This window comes from Neodiprion fabricii, chromosome 7, assembly GCF_021155785.1.
Source record: "Neodiprion fabricii isolate iyNeoFabr1 chromosome 7, iyNeoFabr1.1, whole genome shotgun sequence".
Taxonomy (NCBI): domain Eukaryota; kingdom Metazoa; phylum Arthropoda; class Insecta; order Hymenoptera; family Diprionidae; genus Neodiprion; species Neodiprion fabricii.
Genome location: NC_060245.1, coordinates 23,805,594 through 23,828,360, shown reverse-complemented (window position 1 = coordinate 23,828,360; position 22,767 = coordinate 23,805,594). Strand labels below are relative to the sequence as shown.

The window sequence follows — 22,767 nt, the reverse complement described above, 5'->3', positions numbered from 1 at the left end:
AATCAAATCTGTCCTCAAATATCGCAGCTGTGTATCTGTCAGCAGAGATGAAAAAAATTTTAATATTCGGTAGGAAATGGAAATACGAATCACATTGATTGGGATTCTTTGTGGTAGGATTTCTTCATTGGAATTTCGAAGCGTCGTAAAAATTATTCGGAGCGAACCCTGAATGCTGTTGATTTTCAGGCAGTTTTACAGGCGCGCGTTACGCAATATTTCCAAGACGTTTCTGAGGGTCGTAGACGGTTCTTGGATCAATTCAGATTATCACGATCGTCTTTGCCCGGAGGGCTGCCTCCGTTTAAGTTTGTTCGAAAAAAAAAGACGGTTCAAGATTGTTAAATTGTCGATTTTATTTGATCCGATCAGTTCGAAAAACACATAAAGCTTTCTACCCTCTACGAGGGTTTTGCCAGGGAATCGTTATACCCTCCAAAGTAATTACTATATAACCGTAAAAATGACAAGCAAAAAAAGTAATGGAAATTGTGCGCATATATCCGACATTAGCATCATCGCGGGTAGAAATTTAACCCAATTTATGTTACACAGACAAAGACGAAGGTGATTTATACTGGGGAGGGGGGAAAAAATTGACTCACCGTATAAATTTTGAAGCGTAAAAAGAAACAGAGAAAGAAAAAGGTTGACTGTAAAATTTCTGGTTGATTTGTGGGAGTGTTTTCTACTCCTTTATCCTCCTGCCTGTAACAGCAGCGCAGAGAACGCGATAGCTTATAAAATGATAATGATATATATCCAGGCGTTAATAAAGTATCATTTTCCGGGGGGTGCGCGACGTAAACCTCGACGATCCATAAACCGCCAGACTCTCCGATGGCTAATAGAAGAAAGAGCTGCCGCCGGTCGCGAGAGTTTCTCCGAAGGAAATATATCGCTGTATAGCATAGTCAGTGTCACGGTATCGAGGGAGTAGCTGGCTGTTTAATATATCGCCGTTTACAGGCTCCGCCGGGCCGCCATGCGCAGAACCATTTGCAACGAAAACTTCGTAAATTTCCGTGCTCCTGTAGGGCGATAAGTATCGAAGAAACTTGGATAGATACCGACGACGTGGGTGCCGATATTTTGACTCACAATACCTCGGTCTTGAAATAACAACCCCTCGGTGTATATTAATCTTCACCCTGCGCTGTATAAACTATCAATACCAGTCTCAATCTCAACGTTTACTCCAGCTAATCCGTAGACATTGATTGCTTTTCAATGCCGTCCCTTAAATTACTTCCGAATCGACCCTTTGAGTCGCACATTATTGTGCCGAGTCAACATTTGCAACAAGATAGTATTGCATGGTTTTTCGATTTGCCGATAACGAATCTGAAATCGGATTTAAAAATTCAAGATGACGGATCCAGTACGGTGTACTTAAAAATCAGAAATTTCAAAAATCGATCGAATCTTTCTCGGAAACGAATCATCCCTTCAATTTCTACGACTTTTTTCCAACCAATTTCTTTCCAACAATAGTAAATTACATTAAATCGAAACAATCGAAGCATCTTTTCAAACTTGTCCAAACGTACAAAAAACGGATGTAAAACAGGTGGTAAAAATACTTACCGCTACGACTCAAAGGGTCAACTATGCACATAGCGCCGGACGCTTATGCGTACAGGTATACGTGTACCCAGCGTGCTTAATTAAATCGTAATGATTAATCGAGCGACGGGTGGCAGGGTTCGTCGACCAGTGCACACAACGGTTCCTCAAGTGTCCGCCGTCGTTGAGATCAGTTGATTACTCTCCTGCGGCTCGCCGCCTCTGCTGGCCCGCTGCATCGAGCCTCCCTCCCCCCCCCCCCCCCCCTCGTCCCGTCTCTTCGTTCTTTTCATCCCTCCCGTCCCTGAATCGGTGCGGTAATCGGCGTGACCATGGCCTGCGGGATTTAACCGCGCGTGTCATACGATCCGGTCGATACCCACAGGCGATGTTTATGCCCAACCGCCTATGACTACGAGAGAGTTGAAACACGACTCGATCAAAGAAACCTGCACCCTCCGGCTAACTAGGCGTATAATATGCGCCCCGAACTACATCGCCGCCTCGCCCTTTCATTTCACACGGGGAAACAATTCCCTGTCACCCGATAGATCGGTTCAATTCCGTGTACGAGGTATTCCGTGTCAACTCGACTCGACCCGAATCCTCGCCATCTACGATTACGCTTTAAATTTGATACCTACGGTGTTTCGATGGTCGAAAAAGTAAGCCCTGAATTGTTTCAGATTTTTTTGTTGTCTTCGTTTCACACCGATTTACATGCCAACGTCCGTCAGTTGTACGAAAAAATTATTGATACCAATAATCTTTGCGATCAAAGTTTCGAATGGTACGAAACCCGACGCTCAAAGTTCCGAAAGGACAAAATTTCGAAAGAGCGTAACTTCGACGAGTCAAAGTACCGAAAGCTCGAAAATGAGAAAATTCAAAAATCTGAAAGATCCAAATTTCTCATGATCGAAGATTTTCCATTCTGTGAATTTCCGGCTTGGTTTTGTATTGAATTTTCGATATTCTTACGTTTGGAATTCTGGTAATTCTAACTTTGGTCTTTTCTAATTTTTTACACAGACTCGTTGAGTAAACTACGCTCCGTGAGTATGTTTCAATTTTCGGAATTTTACTCCATCGAAACTTTATTTTTCCGAATTTTGCTCTATCGAAACATTACTTTTCGGAAGTTTGCCTAACTTGAATTTTCGAAATCACGCATTTCGTAACTTTGAGCCGTCGTGTTTCCGACCATTCGAAGCTCAGCCTTTTAATATTTTTACTTCAATTTTCGCCACCAAATAATTCGAAACTAGGTATTTTCGGAAATTTTCAAATTCGGAATTTCAACCCCGCCCCATTATTCGTACACCTCTTGTTTTTTTCGTACACCAAACAAATGAATGACATAGTTACACGCATTACGAATGCCCCATACGTACGGGATCGGAATTGTCGCACGAGAGTTGTTCGTCATCTGATTCTTCACAGTCGACGAAACTTCATCCCGGAACGGACCGCAGCCCTGACCGAGGTGCCCACAGCGACACGTAATATCACCGAGATTACATTATACGAATGTAAATGTCGCATCTAACCCGTACCTACTTGCCTTCGTACGATACGTATACACACACATATATATACATGTATATACACACCTACCATACGCGAGGCTCGCTGCACGTTAAATAGCGAAGGACACAATGTGCAAGCACGTGTTGCCGAGGGGAAAGAGGTGGCGGGCGTTCGAAACTTGCAGAGAAAACCAGATGCCATGGGAGGAGAGCTTCGACTGAACTCTCTTATCTATTTATGCCGTGGCGTTGCGGAACGGCGGCTAGAAATGCACGAGACTAAAACAAACCCTCTGCCCCAGTGTTACTTCGCCTCTCTCTCCGCCGACTGTGAAATGGTTTACACACAATGTCTGGTCGTTTCGACATACGTGTGTGTCGGGCTCTGCAACAATATCGCGAAAATTATATCACGTGCAGGGGCAAAAGCTCCGTCTGACCTAATTTTCCTCCGAAAGCTCGCGTCAATGAAATATAGGTATAACCGGTTAATTAAACGGGCGGATACCCAGCTGCCCGCTCTTCTTATACCTACGGCACCACCTCCCACCTTACCGGGATATTTGACTCGAGACAAAAGAATCGGGGATTTTAATTAAGAGTTATTAACCCGGCGGGGGGACGCCTTTTACTCTATCTTTTTTTCCTCTTCCTTCATTTTTCACCAAGGCTGCTCTAAACCTGCTGCCGGAAAATTCGTATACTAAAAACAATCACGATCGTCTTTCGAGTCTCGGGTTTTCTTTACCTTCTTTATTACGTTCCCCGCAGGCTGGCCGAAAGCTTTGCTCTCTTGCATTGTTGTATGGATATACGCACACACACACACACACGCACGCAATACAAGGTATGTTCCAGGCCGGCAATTCGACGGGCTTGCGCGCGTGTCAACTGTCCTCCGGGGGATCCTTATCCGGCTTAAACAGCTCGCGAAATAGCAAATCGATACCCTATTCAAGGACTTTATTTGCGGATGAGACGCAGTCGGACGGGCCTTCCGACGCGAGCTTGCAAGTGGACGAGGGACGCACATGGTCAGACGGACCGCGGCGCCGCCGATGATCGTATAATACGTATACGGAGCCGTTGCGGGGGCGGCGCCGATCCCGAAGCACATCATCAAGTTCTTCGCCATCGCTAATTCGTCATTCACTCGGTCGTTTTCTGCCCTTTTGACAAAGAATTCCTTATTCGCCAGCTAGACCGTGCATACAATCGACTTTGATTAAAGCCGCTACTCTATCTTGCGTATAAAGGATGTACTGACCATAAGTTCTCAGCCAAAAGTGAATCTCGTCGACAATATTGAATATTTTATGGTGATATGAAAATCGGAAAAAATCAGCCGCCACAAAGTCGACGAAAAAATTGAATTTCAATAATAATAATGCTTAAGGGTTGTGAATTAATTGTGAAAAAAAAAAAACAAATTTGTCGAACAAATTTTTAGGAAACGCTTTTATGTTTTTGTCACGTGAAACGAATTCCCCGATTTTTCTGAATACCCATGAAGTCTTAACGAATTTTCTCATTGTTTTGAAATTTCCGTTTTCGATAATGTTAAAGTTTGAAAAACAGAGGATAAATCGTAGATTGTGAATACTTTTTCGTAAAAGCGTTGTATATTACAATTAAAAAGTTTCCGGGTCATTGAACGAATAGTTTTGTGAATACAGCTTTTGAAAATTTGAAAAAAAAATTCATACGTATCTAAAAAAAAATCAACGAATTAATATCCCGGACAAAAAAAAAGAACATTCCCTAAAAATTTTTTGATCAATTTATCGCCAACTTTTGGGCATTATTGTTACTGAAATGTGATTTGCTCGCCGTCTTTACCGCGGTTGATTTTTTTCTCCGATTTTCGTCTTATCGCGAAATATTCAATATCGTCGACGAGACTGACTTTCGGTTGATATTGCGTAGCCACAGAACGAGGACGAAATCTCCGGACGTTATCGCTCCGCGGCGAAGGAGAAGAAGCTCCGCACCGTCTGGCTGGCTCTGCGCTTTTCTCTCAGCCGGCACGACTGGCTCCCGGATTTAGGGTTTCCCTTGGAACCTGCGGGGTCCGCTTCGCCCGGCGATATCTCTCGCTGATGGGACTTCGGGGAATAATTATAACAGCCAGGGTCCTTCTCGGGTTCGCGTGCCCCCCTATCTCTCGCTCTTAGCCCCGAAACCCGGCACGGCTGGCCGCGTATCTGGGAGATGAAGAGACCCCTCTTCGTCTCGATGCAGGTCCAACCACCGGCCGAATGCGACGACCTCCGAGGCGGAGGTTCTGCGTTTTATGGCGGATATGATACCTTCAAGGGAGGGGTGACTGCCTTATTACGATTCATCTCGAGAAGGTGCGAGGTCCGGGATTAAGTCGCTGCTATCTTCGTTTACCGAAACCGGCCGGTTGATTGAGACGACGTATCGTGTTACGAGTATCGAGGCTGCTTCAACGACGGATTAGGAGATAAAATCGTCGTCGAGGTTAACGGTGAGGTAATGCGATGCGAACGAGGATGAGAGAATAAAATAAAGTTTTATAACTCGCGGTTTTAACCCAAAACGAATTGCGGTCTGGTTGCGGGCTTCCAAGGGAAGGATGAAGGGACAGGCAACACAACTGAATTACGCAAATTACGGAAATAAGGGGCGAATATTTGCAAGTTTAAGTAAATGTCCCTCTACCGAAGAAAGTTTCGTCCTCACGGATGCGGATCGACGCGGTGCGGTCTCTCTCTCTCTCTCTCTCTCTCTCTCTCTCACACACTCTCTCTCTATTCTCTCTTTATCTTTCTCTGAGTGAGCGAGCGGCGTTACCCTGTGGTTAGAACTTTGCGACACCTATAACGCCTACCAACTTTTAGTACTTTGAAACGCCGCGACCCTGTCCACAAGACGTGCAAATTTTGTCTCGGGTACTCGAAGAGTCTTTCCGAGTGCGACCGACGGATGCACGGAAAATTTGTGCATCGTGACGAGGTGTTTTCACGCTTCAAAAATCTAACATAGATAGTCTTTGATACAAAATTTTGCCATTGACACATATACGCGAAAAAGTAGATCAAAACAGAAGATTGTGAAAAGCCGTTGAAACGAAAACAATTAATTAGAATGTCCAAAAATTCAGAAATTTTAACAGTAAATTCTCGGCGATAGAATCAAAAGTTCGTATAAACGCCAATTTCTTTTCTTTTTTTTTTCGCAAGCGCTTTAAAGACTACTTAAACGCGTATAAAATTAAAACTAACAAAATTATACACCGAGGATATCGATTATCCAAATCGTCAATCATCGGAATCATGGGAATAACGATAATAATTTTTGGCTATTAAGCCCTTACGCAGTTACCTTGGCAGATGATTATTTTTTATTTTCATCGCCGTACCTACCATCGCGTGCGACCTTTTACTCTTAATTAAATTGTCAAACGAACTTCAACGTCAACGTTTCTGACCATATTCTCATGTTTCAAGCATAAAAAAAAATGTGTATCCGTGCTTTTGATTTTTTCAACAGCAAAGGTCGCAAGCCATTAGTCGGGTGATATTAAAATCGTGTTTTTCACCTCTGACTGTTCTCTCAGGTTTCACGTATCAACCGCATTCTCTTTCTCTCACCCCGGAGCGACAGGTGACGTTTAACGTAACGTAAAAATAAAATTCTCGTTGAATCTAGTTTATTTGCCAAATTTTTATCCGTCCCGCGAAACTCCTCCCTCACATCTTTCATTCCCTTCGCATTCTCGCATTCTCGCCTTATTTCCAGTGAGAAAAACGGAAATGTTTTGGCATTTAACTTCGTCACCCTCCCTCCGAATACTCGACAAGTTTTTTGTGTTTTCTTTACCTTTGTTTTTTCCTCTTTTTCCATTATACTCACACTCTTCCGCCTCTTTTTCTTTTCTTCTTTTATTTTCTTCCTTACTTTCGTATTTTTTTTTTTTTTTTGTTTTTTTTTGTTTTTTTATTTTTTTTTTTTATTCCAGACTTTCGAGAACCTCGTGAATCTTGTTAACCCAAAGATTATTACATTCATTTCGTCCCTCAGGATTTCCTTTTTTTTTTTCTTTCCCGTTCCCTCGTGTTTTCACCCGACCCGAATTTCTGTCACCTTCATTTTCCCTTTCTTTAGTTTTGCTTTATAGCTCAGCTTTGTTATTTCGTTTCACCTATTTCTTCCTCTGAATATTTTTCTTGGTATTTTTTTCTTCTTTCGACGCTGTTTCTTTGGCACTACCACGCAAACCTTACCTTTCCCCGCGGTCGAGTTTAACAACACCTTTTGGCAATGTCAATTTTCATTTTCGTTTTTCTTCTCTCTTCCTTTTAACGGTTACCTTTTTGCTATTCGTTTGTTTCCTTCGACACTCTTCAACGCGATCTCGCACAAGAGCCTTAAAACTTCAACAAACAAACATTTCGATGATTTTTCCAGTATTTCCCACGCACTTCCCGATCGCGTGATATTTTCTATCGATCTATAAAATACAGGCGAAAGCGTTGAGACGAGGTCTCTTATATTTAACAAGTAAACAACTTGAGGGGATGATTTGTCATTACCTTTGCTGACGCTAATTTGTCGTTATATTTCACTCGAGCCTGAATCTCACCTGTGCGCGGCAGGCGTATATCTATGTATACGTACACGTATAGAGATAATGCGCGTACAAGGTAACAACGCGGTAGCCGAAGTACACGTAGCCTGGGCCTGCAAACTGCGGTCTGTGCTGTCGTCCTTCGCCATATCGCATTATGGCAGCATGCAGCTCTCTCAAGCCTTCAAGCTTTTGATGTTTAGCTCTCCTCTAATTTTGACAAAATTTCATCCGTAAACCTCAAAGCCATGCGCGCATCCTTCGCTTCTTCCCTCTCGTGTTTAACACACGCGACGAGGGGAAAGGGTGGAGGAGGGTAGTGGGTTCGCAAATCGTGTTTACGCGAACGTGGAAATCGTTTTTGTCCATCGAACCGGCCCAAAGAGCTTCTTCTTCTTTTTTTTTGGGGGGGGGGGGGGGGGGGTTCAATCGATATTTTCAACCCAGGTGCGTCCGTGGATAATAACTTTCTTGTCGGGGACACCCTGATCACAAAGTTCTGTCTCAAACGACTAAAAGTTTCGTAGAAATTTGATGACAGTCTTGGCGGAGAAAATACTCACTCCTTTCAAATAATTGATTTCATAGGTCTGCAAAAAAAAAAAAAGGTCGACATTTATGGAGATACCACCATTTTATAACAATGAAATAACAAATTTTTTCATGAAATTTACTTAACATCCCGTGTTCATTCTTTTTGCCTATGAAACACGCTTCCGATTTCCATTTTCTCTTTCCCTGTTTGTATTTATTCTTGAGTCTCTCTCTAATACGTGTTCGATGAAAGTAAGAAATCAATTTTACATAGGATTTTTACAATCAAGAATATGATACCAGGTTTTGTGTTGAACGGGAATTTCAATCCGATTGAAACTACAAGCACGAATTGGAAAAAAAAACAAAAAACCTGGCGCGATGGAATTTTTCGAGTATTTTTCTCGGTTTCAGTGAGTGAAAATCTATAAGGAAACGTTATAAAAAAAAAAAAAAAAACCAGTTCAGTTTTCTGGTTGCAGACCCGTGTTTTCGTATATTTTTCCATAGATAAAGTACAACAGAGAAGGAAAGTCGAACCGAGTACAAGGGTCGCTCCGTATTTCCTCAATTTGGAAAAGTTAACCGAACTCTGAAAAGGATATATCACGCGTAGAGAGTCAGCGACGTTTCATGCATCCACCGAAGTTTGCCCTCTAATCAAACGAAGTCGATAAATGCGTACAATAAATTCCAATCGCTATACCGAACCCTACCAGTCGGAGTTGTATAGTTACAGGCGTTCCTCGGGGTGAATTCGTGAGTACGATTTTGCCATTCCCTGGCTGGTGAGGAGCCTTTCAACGCCCCCCGAGATACCTCCGTAACAACTTTTGATCATCCCCGCGTCATTAACCAAACGACCGTCAAGTTAGAAATTATATCGCACGGTTAGTTTTCTCCTACCTATCTATCTTCTTATCTACCTAGCTAGGAAAATAGGCGGGGAAAAAGGTGAAAGGAGTTATCAAACTCCCGCCTCCCGTTCGTTATTATTATCACAATCATCCTATCTCATCCCATCAGATTATCCTACAGACGAGTTTTTGGGAAGGGTTAAGGGGCGCTCGGCAGGTACGTGGCATAATTTAGCGGTTCATAGTTGATGTGGTCATCCGGCGCGGTCGTCGCTGGATCGCCTCGCCTCGCTATCATACGTGACGTCGTATCCTCCCGTTAACCGGTCGCATCAGCTAGCTCGAGATCCTCCCTCTCTCCCTCTCCCTCGCCATTTTCACATCTTCGCCCTCGACCGCATCGTCGTATTAATATCCTAAGCCGCTTCTCGAATTACCGAACATCGGCTAAGCTCCTTTTCCATATTTACTGCCCCTCTGTACATGAACAATGCAAACACTCGTGCCGGAAGCCGCCTCCCCGCAAGGGCTAGAACCACCGCGATTTAAACCTTTCACTCGATGTTTTCCCAAAAGATTGCGTCGGCTCGTACGTAGGTACAATCGCTTCGTCCCACGATTTGCAACCAACGAATAATCTCTCATATTCTTCTCAGGTATTTTTCATTCCAGTCCTGCAGTTAATTTCTGTCCTATGTTACGTCACCGAGTATCCTTATCGCGATAATTATTCTTCGATGTTCTTCTCCCTCCTCTCCAGTTCCTCGGAAAGTGCTACGGGAGCAGTACGAGGGGGCGGTTGAACCCGACGAAACGGACCTTGTGAACGAGTTCGAGGAGGGTTACGACAGGGCAGATTTTCGCGCGGAGTTCAGCCCGAGTCCGAACTTGGAGGGTCCCCAGCCTCAGCCGAGAGATAACAGTACCCGGGATGGACCGACCGTCAGTTCTTCACCGCCAAGGGCGAGAACCAACAACGACGGTAAGTCGAGGAGATCCTTTTCTTGGCACATATCTTCTTCTATAATTTTTCTCGCTCTCTGGGTGTAAGAGTCGGACTGATACTTGGCTTGTGGCTGAATGCATGCGCTGAGTTTGCCTGGTGAATAATCTTTGTCGTTTGTTGTTGTTTTATTACCGTTAAATTATTCTTTCCTCTTAATTAACCGTTAGTAGCGATCTGGTCGCTCGTCGGCATCCCAATCTGCACTGACGTTTTCGCGAAAGAGGATAATTTCATCAAGAACGATCACAAGTGATCGTTTTTCGATCAAATCGATTACTTTTTCTCGACTAATAGAGCATAATCGATAATCAGAGTATCAATTGTCATCGATGTCTTACTTGCTAAGTACGCGTGTTTGATACAACAAGTGAAAGATGAATGAATATTTTTCACCTGAAATTGATAAATATTTTCAATGAGACTATATGTATATTATCAAAAAAAAAAAAAAAACAACTTGTCCGCTATTAAGACTGCGTACTGGAATTTACGACATTTAAGTTTCAAATGCAACGTTTCTAAAACACAAAAAAGAAAAAAAGAAAAATCAAAAAAATAACGGATCAATCGATGGATCTTTACCGATTCAATCGAGTCGTGTTTGATTATTTTTTTGGACTCGATTAATCTTAGCTTAAAGTGGGCATCGCTAATTATTTTACGTTTAAATTAACATACGTACCAGGCGATCCTGAAGCTTTTTGTTGTGCCTAAAAGATTGGTACAAGGCAATTTTCCTGAGAGAGTGGGGTTTTTAATTCATTGCTTTAATTAAACCCCCCCATACCCGGAAAGAGTGGCTGTTGTAGTTACCAGCTACAGTGTGTATATATTATATTGTTGGCTCATATTTCATTCTATCTCTACGCAATTATGCGAAGCATCCTGCGGATGCCGCAGCCGTCGCTCCGAATTTTTTTCACCTCCTTTTTGTTTTTTTTATCCCCTCTTCTTTTTCGATTTTTCACCCCGCTTCGCTTCACTTTCGTATAATTGCTGCCGCTGTGTAATTTGATTTCAAACATCGCACAACCGACGATACGTATCGGACATGTATGTTTCTTGAATTTCAACACCAACCGCTTTCGTTTTATCTTGTTGTTATCCTTTCATCATTTCCATTTCACGAGCTGCGAATGTCGGGATGCGGGATAATCGTTACGCTCGTGATCAATATTCCTCTCGGCTTCAGGCTCGCACATTCTCCGCGAGACACGCCCGCGTACGTATCTACGTACGTATGCTTTATACACGGGGTGATTTTAAAGCGAGAAAATAGCGTCCAATTGGTTTCGAAGACAGCGTCGCGTTGCGATCCTATCTCCTTGGTAAAATTGGAAGATACCGTCATGCATTTAGAGCGAGTTACCCACCCTGCATCCCATCTCCACGTCTATACGAGAAATAATGTTCTGATTATCGATAAAGGAAATGCCGAGCATCCCGCCTTCGATACTCCGGTTACCTGCATCTTTTAAGGAAAAAAATTTACTCTCCTCCGAATTTCTCCGCGGAAGTTTCCTCGCGGAACGCGGAAGCGGCCGGAGGGCGACGGTATTTCGGCTCTTCATTTCACACCGACCGGAAAATTGGAGGAAAATCCGGGGAGCTTATACGTTTTCCTCTTGGCCAATTAAAGGGCTTAAGAAAGCGTCTCTGTTTGTTAAATACTTGCTCAATTTACCTACACAGATCCGTGCAGCTGCTCGCTTTGCATGCGGAAATCTTTCGGTGAGCCTCTCGTAGTCTGTTCAAGCAGACGAAGGAGCAGCTTCTCTGGTAAAGACTCGGAGACTTAATTCAGGAGCGTGGCTTCGACGCTCTTTAGGACTAACCGGAAAATTTTATACCGCACTTTTCGAAGAGCTTCAACCCTTCCTTTTTCCCCCTCATGCTGCCACGGTCTTCTCGGCTTCAACCCCGGGCTACGGCTCGAGTGACAGGGTCGAAAGCTTAGTTTCCGAAAGGTCTGAACTGCCACCACCTTTGTGACCCTGAAGACAAATTATTTTACGAGAGGCTGATTGCAAAGGAAGAATCCCAGAGAGTTTTTCAATGCGGCGAGAAGATTTTTCATTTTCGAAACGCGTCAGTTTCCGCTTTGGATATGGATTTGCGTTGGGCGGGGTTAGGATTCTGAATTTTAAGACTTTCGAAAACGCCTGATTCCAAATTATTTGGTCGCGAAACTTGAAGTAAAGAAAACAAACTTTGAAGAAACGACAAAGTTCCGAAAATTCTCGACGAGTGAGTGTAAAAATTGAGAAAAACCGAAAATCGGAATGACGGGGATTCCTAACGTAAAAATATCCAACATCCAGAACAAAGAATTATCAAAGCAGTGAAACTCCACCAAGCCAGAAATTCGCAAAACTCAAAATCTTGGATCATTCGAAATTTCGATGTTTCAGATTTAAAAATTTTCTCATTTTCACACTTTTGTAACGTCCATTCGGAATTTTGCACTTTCGTAACTTGGAGCACCGCGAAGATTCGAACCATTTGAAACTTTGATGTTTCGTCAAAGTTCGATTTCCTTACTTTAAGTTTCGTCGGAAATTTTTTCGCTCTCGGAACTTTTCAAATTTGGAATTTCAACCCCGCCCTTTGTGCGTACAAGGTAGGTACATCGGGACTCGAGTGAGAAATTAGGGAGACATTCCGGAAGCATCTTCGACGCGATTCTTCACCGTCGGGTTATTTTCGTTATACGGCGTCGTGTATTCGAGCCCCTCTCTCTCTCTCTCATTCTCTGCTCTGCTCCTTGATGCATCAATTTCTTATGCCCCACTTTATCTTCCTCGTATTTCTCATCTTTCTCGTCTTACTCGCATCAGCAACAACGACGTCCTCCTCGTTCCGGAAAACGAATATGTAGCCATCCGCCATACGCTGCGTCAATGAAATATTTATGAGGCAATTTCCCCGTCGTGCTCTTATTCGTGATATTATTGTTATTGTTAATATAATTATTATTTTCCTATAATGATGAAAATTTATCCACTTTTTGTCCAATGATCAGTCTCGTCCCTCAGACGCTGCTGGACCGATCATTTTTCTACCAATTATTATCCCCGTCAAGTATCGCTGGCATAAATCATCCGCTCTCCACGGATTAATCATATATAATTCAGGGTTTTTGATTAGTTTGGAAAGTGGGTTAGATTGCCTCGTCCAAACTTCTAGTGATTTTCTGCGATGCAAGATTTCGACGCCCGTATAGTTAGATAATACGGAAATTACAAGCGAGGAGAAGAGAAACATGACGTAGACATTGATTGGCTGCGAAAACTTATTTGCAACAAGATCGCCAATTCTTTTTGCGATACAATAAATACGACGTAAACGAGGTAAAGGTATAAAATCGAATGGTTACCTGTATACGTGTATATATATACATATATATTTATATACAGCTGGTAATACGCAACTTTCGAAAACACCGATAAAGTATATTTTATACCTTTGTATAATCATATAATCATATAATAATGTAATAATACATTTATCCATCGTCGCAGATACGAAATTGAGTTGCAAAATTTTATAGCCACAACGATATTGGACGTCTCGGATAGGCGAGGAGGAAGAAATGGCGATTTTTTACCCCACAGCTCTACGGGTATTATTAACGCGGGTTTTTCGCTCAACAGAAACCGTTAGTCAGCTAACTCCGACAGAATTAATGAGATTTTTAATCCCCTTATTATTCAGTGACTTTAATCCCGTCTCACTTTTTTCCATTTGTCATTTAGGCGACATTGAAAATTGCCTGAGAAGGAAGCTTCGATTCGAGATAGGCTCGCGTGTATCGCGTATCAAACTTTTCTCTTCCTTTTTACCTGTTTTTTTTTCCTTTCGTTACAACACGCGTCCAATTTCATCCCCACGATTAATTTCAGCTTGGCTCTGATTCCGATCAAAGTTTTCAACTCTTCTCTCGCACTTTCTGCACCGTTTATTTTCTTTGACTCTTTTTCTCCCTGCGTCCTTTCGCGCAAACTCGAACCGATTGAAAAGGTTACGATAAACTCACGCGCCGATCCGCACGCTTCTTACCGGCTTTTACTCTATTCGGCAACGACCGGATCCGTCTGATCCTCTCTAGTTTAAACTTTGAATTCCTCAATGCCCTCCGGTTGTGAGTAATATCCGTGTAACTCCCGAAACACTCGGGTAGAGAGAAAGTGAATTTGAGAGACGGATGCGAGGTCGGCCTTTTAATTACAACTTTGAATGATTTCAATTTGACTCGCTCCGAGATCCGCTCATACAATAATCCACACCATCTTAACGCTCGCCGACGCGATTATTCCATCCACCCCGAAAACTTTTAGGCAAAGAAGCGTGCGTTAAATGCTTCCACGGTATTTCCCCCTCTCCCCACTTTTCTGCACACTTCGCGTTATTTCAGTGTATTATACACAGGTCATTCTTTTTTTCTTTTATCAAAACTTGACAGACATCAGTATGATTTTGAAACTGGATTGTGAGAATAAAAATCACCATACGACAAGACGTCAGATTTGTATTATATGTCAGGATTTTTCTTTCTTTCTTTTCTTCCACGATTACTCGCCTATGCATATGCAACTTTAATTTCAAAGCACAAATAAGCGCCGAGAGTCTCACTACGTAAATTTTTGATTCTCTTATTTGCAGTGCGCTCTTCATGTTCTTTTCTTACCATTTTTTAGGGCTGATTTCTTATTTTCTCTCCGTACAGTGAAATCTTCTAATCTCAGTCTCGGTCGTTTGTGCTGTACATGTGTACATATATATATATATATGTATATATACGTAATACCTGGTTATACACTAGTTAAGTATACATCCACCTGCTAACTCTCGGTAACTTTTCCTTCATCCCTCGTTCTTTCACTCAGTCTCTCTCTTCTCGTCCTCGAAAATCTCTGCAGACGCCCGCGGTGGCCAGTCGAGTTGAGCAAACTTTTGAATAATTCACCATTGCACACGTTTAATCAAAGTGGAGTGGTAATTAAATCAGATGAGAGGGAAAAAGAGAATGAATACCGGCCGCTGCTCTGCAGCCGAGTTCTGTAGTTGGGTATCGATATCCACGTGGCTTTGGGAAATGGGGATTCACTCTCAGGGCACATTGCACCATTTTATACGTATGACCATATTTTCACTTTTCTAAACTTGACTGGATATCGATCGAGAATATTGGATATCATCGATTCTGTCTCTTCTTCTTATTTTATCATTATTTTTTTTTCTCTCTCAACTTCTGCTCTAATTAACCCATAGGTACTAAGAATGAGTCAAGAAGAAAGGAGTGTAGAATCGAAGTTAATTATCATTTTACTACAGCGTAAATGCATACGCGTAAAGCGAGCTTGGTTCGATGTAAAAATGTTTAAATTAGAGACGAACGTTCATTATCTTCCTCCTTTAACGAACCTCTTCGTTGAGTCTCGTGGCTAAGTTGCACACCTGCAGGCGATACACGAATGACCGCGTAAAGTAATATTTGCACGTGTCAGCAATTTTATTACATCGATTTTAACCAAATTCGTTTAGTTCGCCTACGTCGAGCGCAAAGGACCCCGCAGAATCCCTACAGAAATTGATTCTCGGACGAATCGGCTGGATTTTTAGTCCGCTATAGTACATATCTTCCCGGTCAAATGTTTTCACGAACACAAGTCCCGAAAATCAATGGTTTCTTTGCTTTGTAATTCATGAAAATCACGAGATCCGTATATTTCAAAAAATTTGGACACCTTTCTTTCGAAGTCTGTATCTCGGATACTACCGATTTTTTTCACTTGTGTCCATGGGAACTATTAATCGAGAGGTTATTTACCATAACATACCGATAATCCAATTACCATAAGGATTCTCCGGGATCCTGTTGTATTTTTTCTTCCACGTTTTTCATCATTTTCCGTTTTCCCACTCTTTGGAGCCGCTTGTTCTCGGCGACGCGACGATGATGAACGATCCGCGAGTGGCTGAAACTCGTTAAAATTCTCCGGGTCCGAACGAACCTAGGGATTTCAACCACGTACTGGCAAACGCAATATCAAATGTACTCCAGCTGTTTCAGAAGCCTCTTGAACTCTACCCCTGCAGGCTATCAATCGATCAATCGCCATTCCACTAAATTCATGTAAAAGTCTGCCCGGAGGCCGGCGGTCAGACTTTGGTCATTGATACGCACGTAGAACTCGGAACCGTTCTCGAATATAAGTCAGTCGCACTTTCGCGGGTGAAGAGAAAACTTGTTATTTCTCTTCTTTTTCTTTCTTTCTTTCTTGGTACATTACGTCACTTTAATCCGAGGTAGCAAGCGACCATTCGAATACCGAATTTGGTATCCGTGCAGATTGTGGGAATGATTTTTCACTGTAGCGTGACATTTCGTTACGATCGTGAACCGTGCATGAACTTTTTTGCATCGACAAAAATTCTTGTGTACTTGTACTTTGCTGTTTTGAATACCGTTGCTTGCTTTTCATGCGGGTTCTGTCACAGATACATTTTTGTAGGCTTACGATTAATTCCAGTGCTTTACGAATCGCCAAGAGTTTCGAAATAATCAATACGTAACAGTCGATTTCACTCTGATTAAATAACAACAAATTTGTATAATCGACGAATCGAGTCGGCGGGTGTATGTTACAATCGTATCGTATAAATTACGTGTAATAAAATTAAGAAACAAATTTCAAGTATATACAAAAATATACATAAATTGATAAAAATATATATGAAACGTCGTAAAGATTTTTCCTCGATCTTCGAATATTACGAGCTCATAATTCATCGTATAATATCTCGGTTGGAAATATTAACAATTCTACCGTCGTCACGCGGTAGACTGAATAATGCTATATAGGTATAATTGGTTTTTCAAATATGGTCGGTTGTTATCTCCGGTACTAATTGACTTGATTTATACCCACGTGTGGGGAGATAACGGCTTGCTTACCGCGGCGCTCTGTAAACTTCATCCTCGCGTATTTCTACCGAGAAACCAACGTGAGACCGATCGTCTCTCGCCGCACAAGCTCGTCGTGCGAATGAAATAAATCGAATATAACAATTCAACCGTTTATAAAATACTCGCATTTCAAAAGAAACGAAAAAGCAAAAGAAAACATCCGAATGTTTCGGACAAAGGCCTCTGTAATTCTGGGATATTTTCACAGGTATTTAACATAACGATACATTCACTTGTCGCACCGTTTATGTGTAATCATCACCAAACATCCGTGTTCTTTTTCAAGCACAATCGTTTTCCTGCTTCTCTCGATTAAATATAGAAATTTTTTGAAACACTAATAATTTTAGAGCGAATCTTTGTCCGTCTCATCATTTTGTGTACTGAACCTAATTCACTTTGATTATAAACACGTATAATCATCTTTTCTTTCTTTTTTTTTTTTATTCATCACGTACAGTGAATATAAAATTTGAAAGTGTGTAAGAAGTGCACCGACTTGTTGAATACATCACAGCAATTATTTTTCCTCGAGTTTTTCATCAATTCGCATAGTTGCTTTGATAATCAGCAGAGACTGGTGTACAGAGAGGGTGTATATAGTTTTAGTTTAACCCCTGGAAAAGAGACGTAGACGTTTAGTTGTTGTGTTTGAGAGTATATAACATTTGATATACACCCTAAATTCATAGAGATGTGTTTAATATCGGAGCTGTTGGATTATGTTTCTTTTTCTCTTCTCCATTTTCTTGTCGGGTCGCGGGATAGTGGATTCGCGATTGAAGGTAACGAGCTCGGTCGGTACACACGAGAAAAAGCGCAAGCATAGCCATAACCAAATGCCGACCGAGGACACCCCCGGAATGATGTTGGGGGACAGGGGCGGTAGTAGTAAGGCCGAGGATGACTCTGTTTTTCCGACAAACTGCACGACAGTTATCTACGCCATTCCCGAGGAGGAACGCGTTGTCGTTGGCTATCTCAATGAGTGGATCAATGCCTACGCTTTCATATCAAGTGAGTATCAAACGATATATTTTCAAAACAACCCCTAAGCCTACGAATCGCGAATATCTCCTTTTCAATACGCAGGAAACCACTCTTACCGATCGCGATCATCCTTACCGATCGCGATCATCCTGACCGATCGTCGGTAAAATCGGGGGAGAATCTCGGTAGGATCTCGATCCGTCTGTTTTTAACCAGAAGTGGTTGCTGGCTGCGGATTTCTTCACACAGAATTCAGTATTTTCCAACGGGGGGTTGTTGAAGCTTAGACGCACGCTTCGTCATCCACTGAGCTGGATGTTTTATTGATTGAAACTATACTACATATATTTATTTATTTATTTATTTATTTATTTATTCATTATTATTATTATTAATTTTTCTTTCGTAAAGTTTTCTAATAAATTTTCTCCTCTTTACATTAGGAATGCGGGGAGTAAATTAAAAAAAAAAATAAGATATCTGGCTTGCATTTTTGCTGTTACGCATCTTACAGTATTATATACATACTCTTTACGATTACGTTACGTGAATATTATATAAGCATATAATACGTTTGTATTCTCAGTAGTTGGTAGATTTTATATGCATGTGTTTGAATTTTGAACCTAGTCTAATGTCTCTTTATTACATACGTACCTGCATCATCATATTATTATTAATCGAATTATTCATTCAAGGGACGATGTGTACTTTACGAGTATTCCATCTCTCGTTTTCATCGTTGTAACAGCAGTCTTGAACGATAATAAGGAATTCATATTCTCAAAATACACCTTTTAGAGTCTTCTTTCCCGTCAGGTAGAACGACAAGTGTCTTGACCAATGCCACGAATCTCGTGAACATTACCCAAATACCCGTCCAAACGACGAACAGGATTCATTTTTCTTTTTTCGATTCTTCCAATCCCTCTCAGAAAACCAGGAGAAATTCTATCTCTACATAATCGTTTCGGTAACGGCTGGAATACTTCTATTCCTCGGTCTGGTTATCGGGCGATTGTTGGTCAGCCGACATCGCGCTAAAAGGGAGGCTAAATTTCACGCCAACAACGACGCGTTGCCGAACGGATTCACCGACGACATCTCGGAGATCGACGCCGACATCGATCTCACAACTCCCGTTGCCGTTCCGATGCAGGACTCGAGGTACTTGAGGGCTTTGTTATTTATAGTTTCAACAACATTTTGGAATTTTTTCATTGTAACGAACAAGTCAAAACTTAGCTGTTTCGTTCGTCGGCGACTAATCGCCGATAATTGATGTTGGATAAGAGCGAAATAGAGAAAAGAAAAAATGGGACATTTGAACCCCTATCCAGGATTCCGGAAACTCAGCTGGCCGAGCGTCTTCACGGCGAGCGTTACTACTCGGACGGCAGAATCGGGTTGATGGGGACGACGCCGATTCACGCCACGAGTCAGCAGCATCACCAGCATCACGGGGGCGTAAGGATCGACCTCGGTAATCACATGGTCGGCACCGACAGCCTCCACACGATCCTTCGATCGTCCGAAAACCCGAGAACGATGAGCAACAAGAGCTACTACTACGGCTGACAAGAAGAGGGGGCAGCCCTCCGCGAGGGGAGGCCCCCCACGTTGAGTCCGGTACCGGAAGTTACCACTCGGAAGTACTGCTTCTAGGTATACAGAAACGCACGCGCATATACATATACATATATATATATAATATTATATATATTCGGTAATTCGTTATTCGATCACTGTCATCATCGTTGGTTCAATTCTTGTTATCCTCTTTTCACCACCTTCCTCTTCTTCCAATGATCACCCTTCCCTCCCTCCTCCCCCTTTCCTTGATCTTACCGCGCGTAATTACAACTGTAAATAATCGTCAGATCCTTTGTCATTGATATTGGAAGTCGTGTTTTTGTAGGCAAAGATGTGTCAAGGCGCATAAACAGCTGTTTAAAAATTGCATCCCGACTAGTTGGTTAGTTAGTCGGACTCTGATTGTTCGATCATACCTCAATTCACCGTTGTACCTGGTGGAAGAAAATTCTTAGCTTCGTTTTATTTTCTCGTATTATTTACTCTCGTTTCCCTGGGGATATTCTTATGTAGATTACACGGGTTTCCGGACTTCCACGCTTTATATTGATCTTTCTTATCGGCCAACCTATGTATTACTTACTTTCTCAAATAATATGTACAACACGGACGTACACTTGCATGTGATAACTTTCCAGAGGAAATGAGTTTAGCGATCGATTCTATCTTGGTATTTTTTGTTTTATTTATTTTATTTTTTTTTTCATTGCTCTTTGTCGTAAATTTTTTATTTTCCCCTTGCGTTTGTACGCAAAATTGTATGCGAGAACCGTTTTCTTTACCATTGTTGCGCAGTTTTCCCCGATCGAATATATCGCAAAACGGCGGCATTAGTGTAATGATGAATACGCACTGTACGATAATCATTCAACGTCTGTGACAAGCGACCTTTTACTTTGTCTTTCTTTTGTGTTTTCACACGCGCGCGGAGCTGAACGAGTAAAGAAAATAGAAGATAAAAAAAAAAAAAAATCAAGCATAATTATAGAATTATATCAATTTGTAAATACAATCGCGTATATGGTAAGCATGTATGCACATAGACGTATATTACTCAGAAATGTATATTAGGATACAATGTAAATCCACAAATGCGTGTCGGGGATGTAAACAGAATTCACGTACGAGAGTAGGAAATTTGTTCCCGTATTGAGAGTCGAGGGTGATGAAAAAAGTTGTAAAAAATAACTTTAACCGATCTTGTGCCATGAATTTCTCTTTCGATAGTTTATATAAATTAGATAGGTAATTGTCTTTACTGTAACGATGTATTATTATTTCAATAGGTATACATGTCACGCATACAGTGGTGGGATACAGATCTGTCTAACGATTGATACGAAGTATCAAATATCCTTGGACATTTTTCATGTTCTTCTTTTTCTTTCACCGATATAGCAATCACTTTGTCACGGATCTTGTATCGTTCGACCTAAAGTTTTGCATCGCTAAAGAATCTTATTACAGAGGCTAGAGATTTGGATTTATCGCAAGTAACAAACCACAGCGAATGAAACGAAAAGGAAGAAAATCAGGGAAATTGATACGTATTTAAAAATGTTTCACCTACGGACTCCACGCATGCGGATATTATAACCATTGTACGTGTAAGGTGGAAAAATCGATCGGAGATGAACTCGAGGTACCAAAGATAATTAAGGTTGAATCAACAAAGTAAGAATAATAATATTAACAATAACAATAAACAATAATAACAAGGGTTAACGGTAACGGTAATATAGATATTAAGAAATAATATTAACTATTCTTGTTGGAATATTTTCAACGGAGTGCCTGACAATTTGAATACACGTATAAAATATTACTACACCTATATGTATTATGTATATAGAACCGTAGGATTCACGTCTGCGCGTATCGTTATCGAAAATTTCCCAACGACCTTCGTAAATTCAACAACAATACCTGTATAAATAGATGCATACGTATACAGACAAACGAATCGATATCAGTTTAATTGAGGAGGAAAAATGGCGGGGTGTATGAAACTCGTTGCGGGAAAACAAATGTAACAAATATTGAGTTTTAAAGAGAGATACGAAGAAAGTAAATGATCCTCGGCCAATTTGAAGATACTTGTACGGCGTAAGTATTTGTATTTCGTATCGTATACATGTTTATTACGCGCGATATGTATTTACAAATACGTACCCGTACAACTGTACGCGTAATGATAACTTTGTTAGTAATAATCTTTTGTATTATATGGGAGTATGGAAATTTATCTATGATAATAATTATCATTACTATTATTAGTATAATTATAATGGTGATATTATTATTCCGTTGTACTACAAATAATTACACAATTGAATATCGCGGCCGGAAGGCGATACGGTGAAGTAATATCGCGTATAATATACAATGCGTATGGTATAATTCACGATTCCGATATATTGCGACGATGCGATGGTGCAGCAAATGTACGGCGTATTATTCTGTACACTTTTATACCATCGTCACGTCGTCGGCGTGAAATCGTACTTAAACGACGAAAACTCGGAGCAAGGCGAAAAAAAACAAGAAACTAAAAAAAAAAAAAAAAAAAAAAAAACGAAAAGAAAAAACAAACAAAAATAAAAAAGAATACGTTGTACATAATTCTGTAAAATATATGGTAATTAGTATAATATAGATGGTATACGTATAAAAATTTCTCAAAGCTGACTTGAGTACGCGTTGTATAGTACGTAAACAGGATGAAAAGAAAAAGAAGGAAAAACGTAAAACAACGGAAACAATGAAGAAAAATGAAAGAATCAACCAAAATGTCAGAAAATAACGTCACTAGTCTAGGTTGACTTTCTTACGCCTCTGTGCCCCCCCCCCCCCCCCCTTTCCGCCCCCGCCCCCCTTGCCTCCCATATAATACTTAATAATATCAATTTGCCATTATTATTTTTCTACGAAATCGATACACTGTTGGATATATTTTCACTTTTTTCACTATGCATAAATTGATCCATACATATATATGTATCGCATATATATATATACATATGCATACATATATATGTATGGATATACATATTACGTGTAGATATATTATTGATAAGAAACTCGTATAAATGATTAATAAATAATTGAATAAAAGGATGTTTGGTTTA

General features: G+C 41.1%; 1 protein-coding gene across 5 annotated transcripts in view; it reads left to right on the top strand.

Annotated features, from left to right (window-relative positions):
- The window catches only part of LOC124186560 (protein eva-1 homolog C-like), an 86,938-nt gene extending 64,676 nt beyond the window's left edge, over positions 1–22,262 (top strand). For 4 of the 5 annotated variants that reach the window (XM_046578375.1, XM_046578374.1, XM_046578376.1 and 1 more), the window contains 4 exons: positions 9,841–10,062; positions 17,825–18,073; positions 18,982–19,213; positions 19,387–22,262. In XM_046578375.1, coding sequence (XP_046434331.1) covers positions 9,841–10,062; positions 17,825–18,073; positions 18,982–19,213; positions 19,387–19,624 — 941 coding nt within the window. In that variant the 3' untranslated portion in view covers positions 19,625–22,262. The remainder of the gene's footprint in view (positions 1–9,840; positions 10,063–17,824; positions 18,074–18,981; positions 19,214–19,386) is intronic. The other variant, XM_046578378.1, reaches the window with a different exon arrangement.
- The last annotated feature ends 505 nt before the right edge of the window (positions 22,263–22,767 follow it).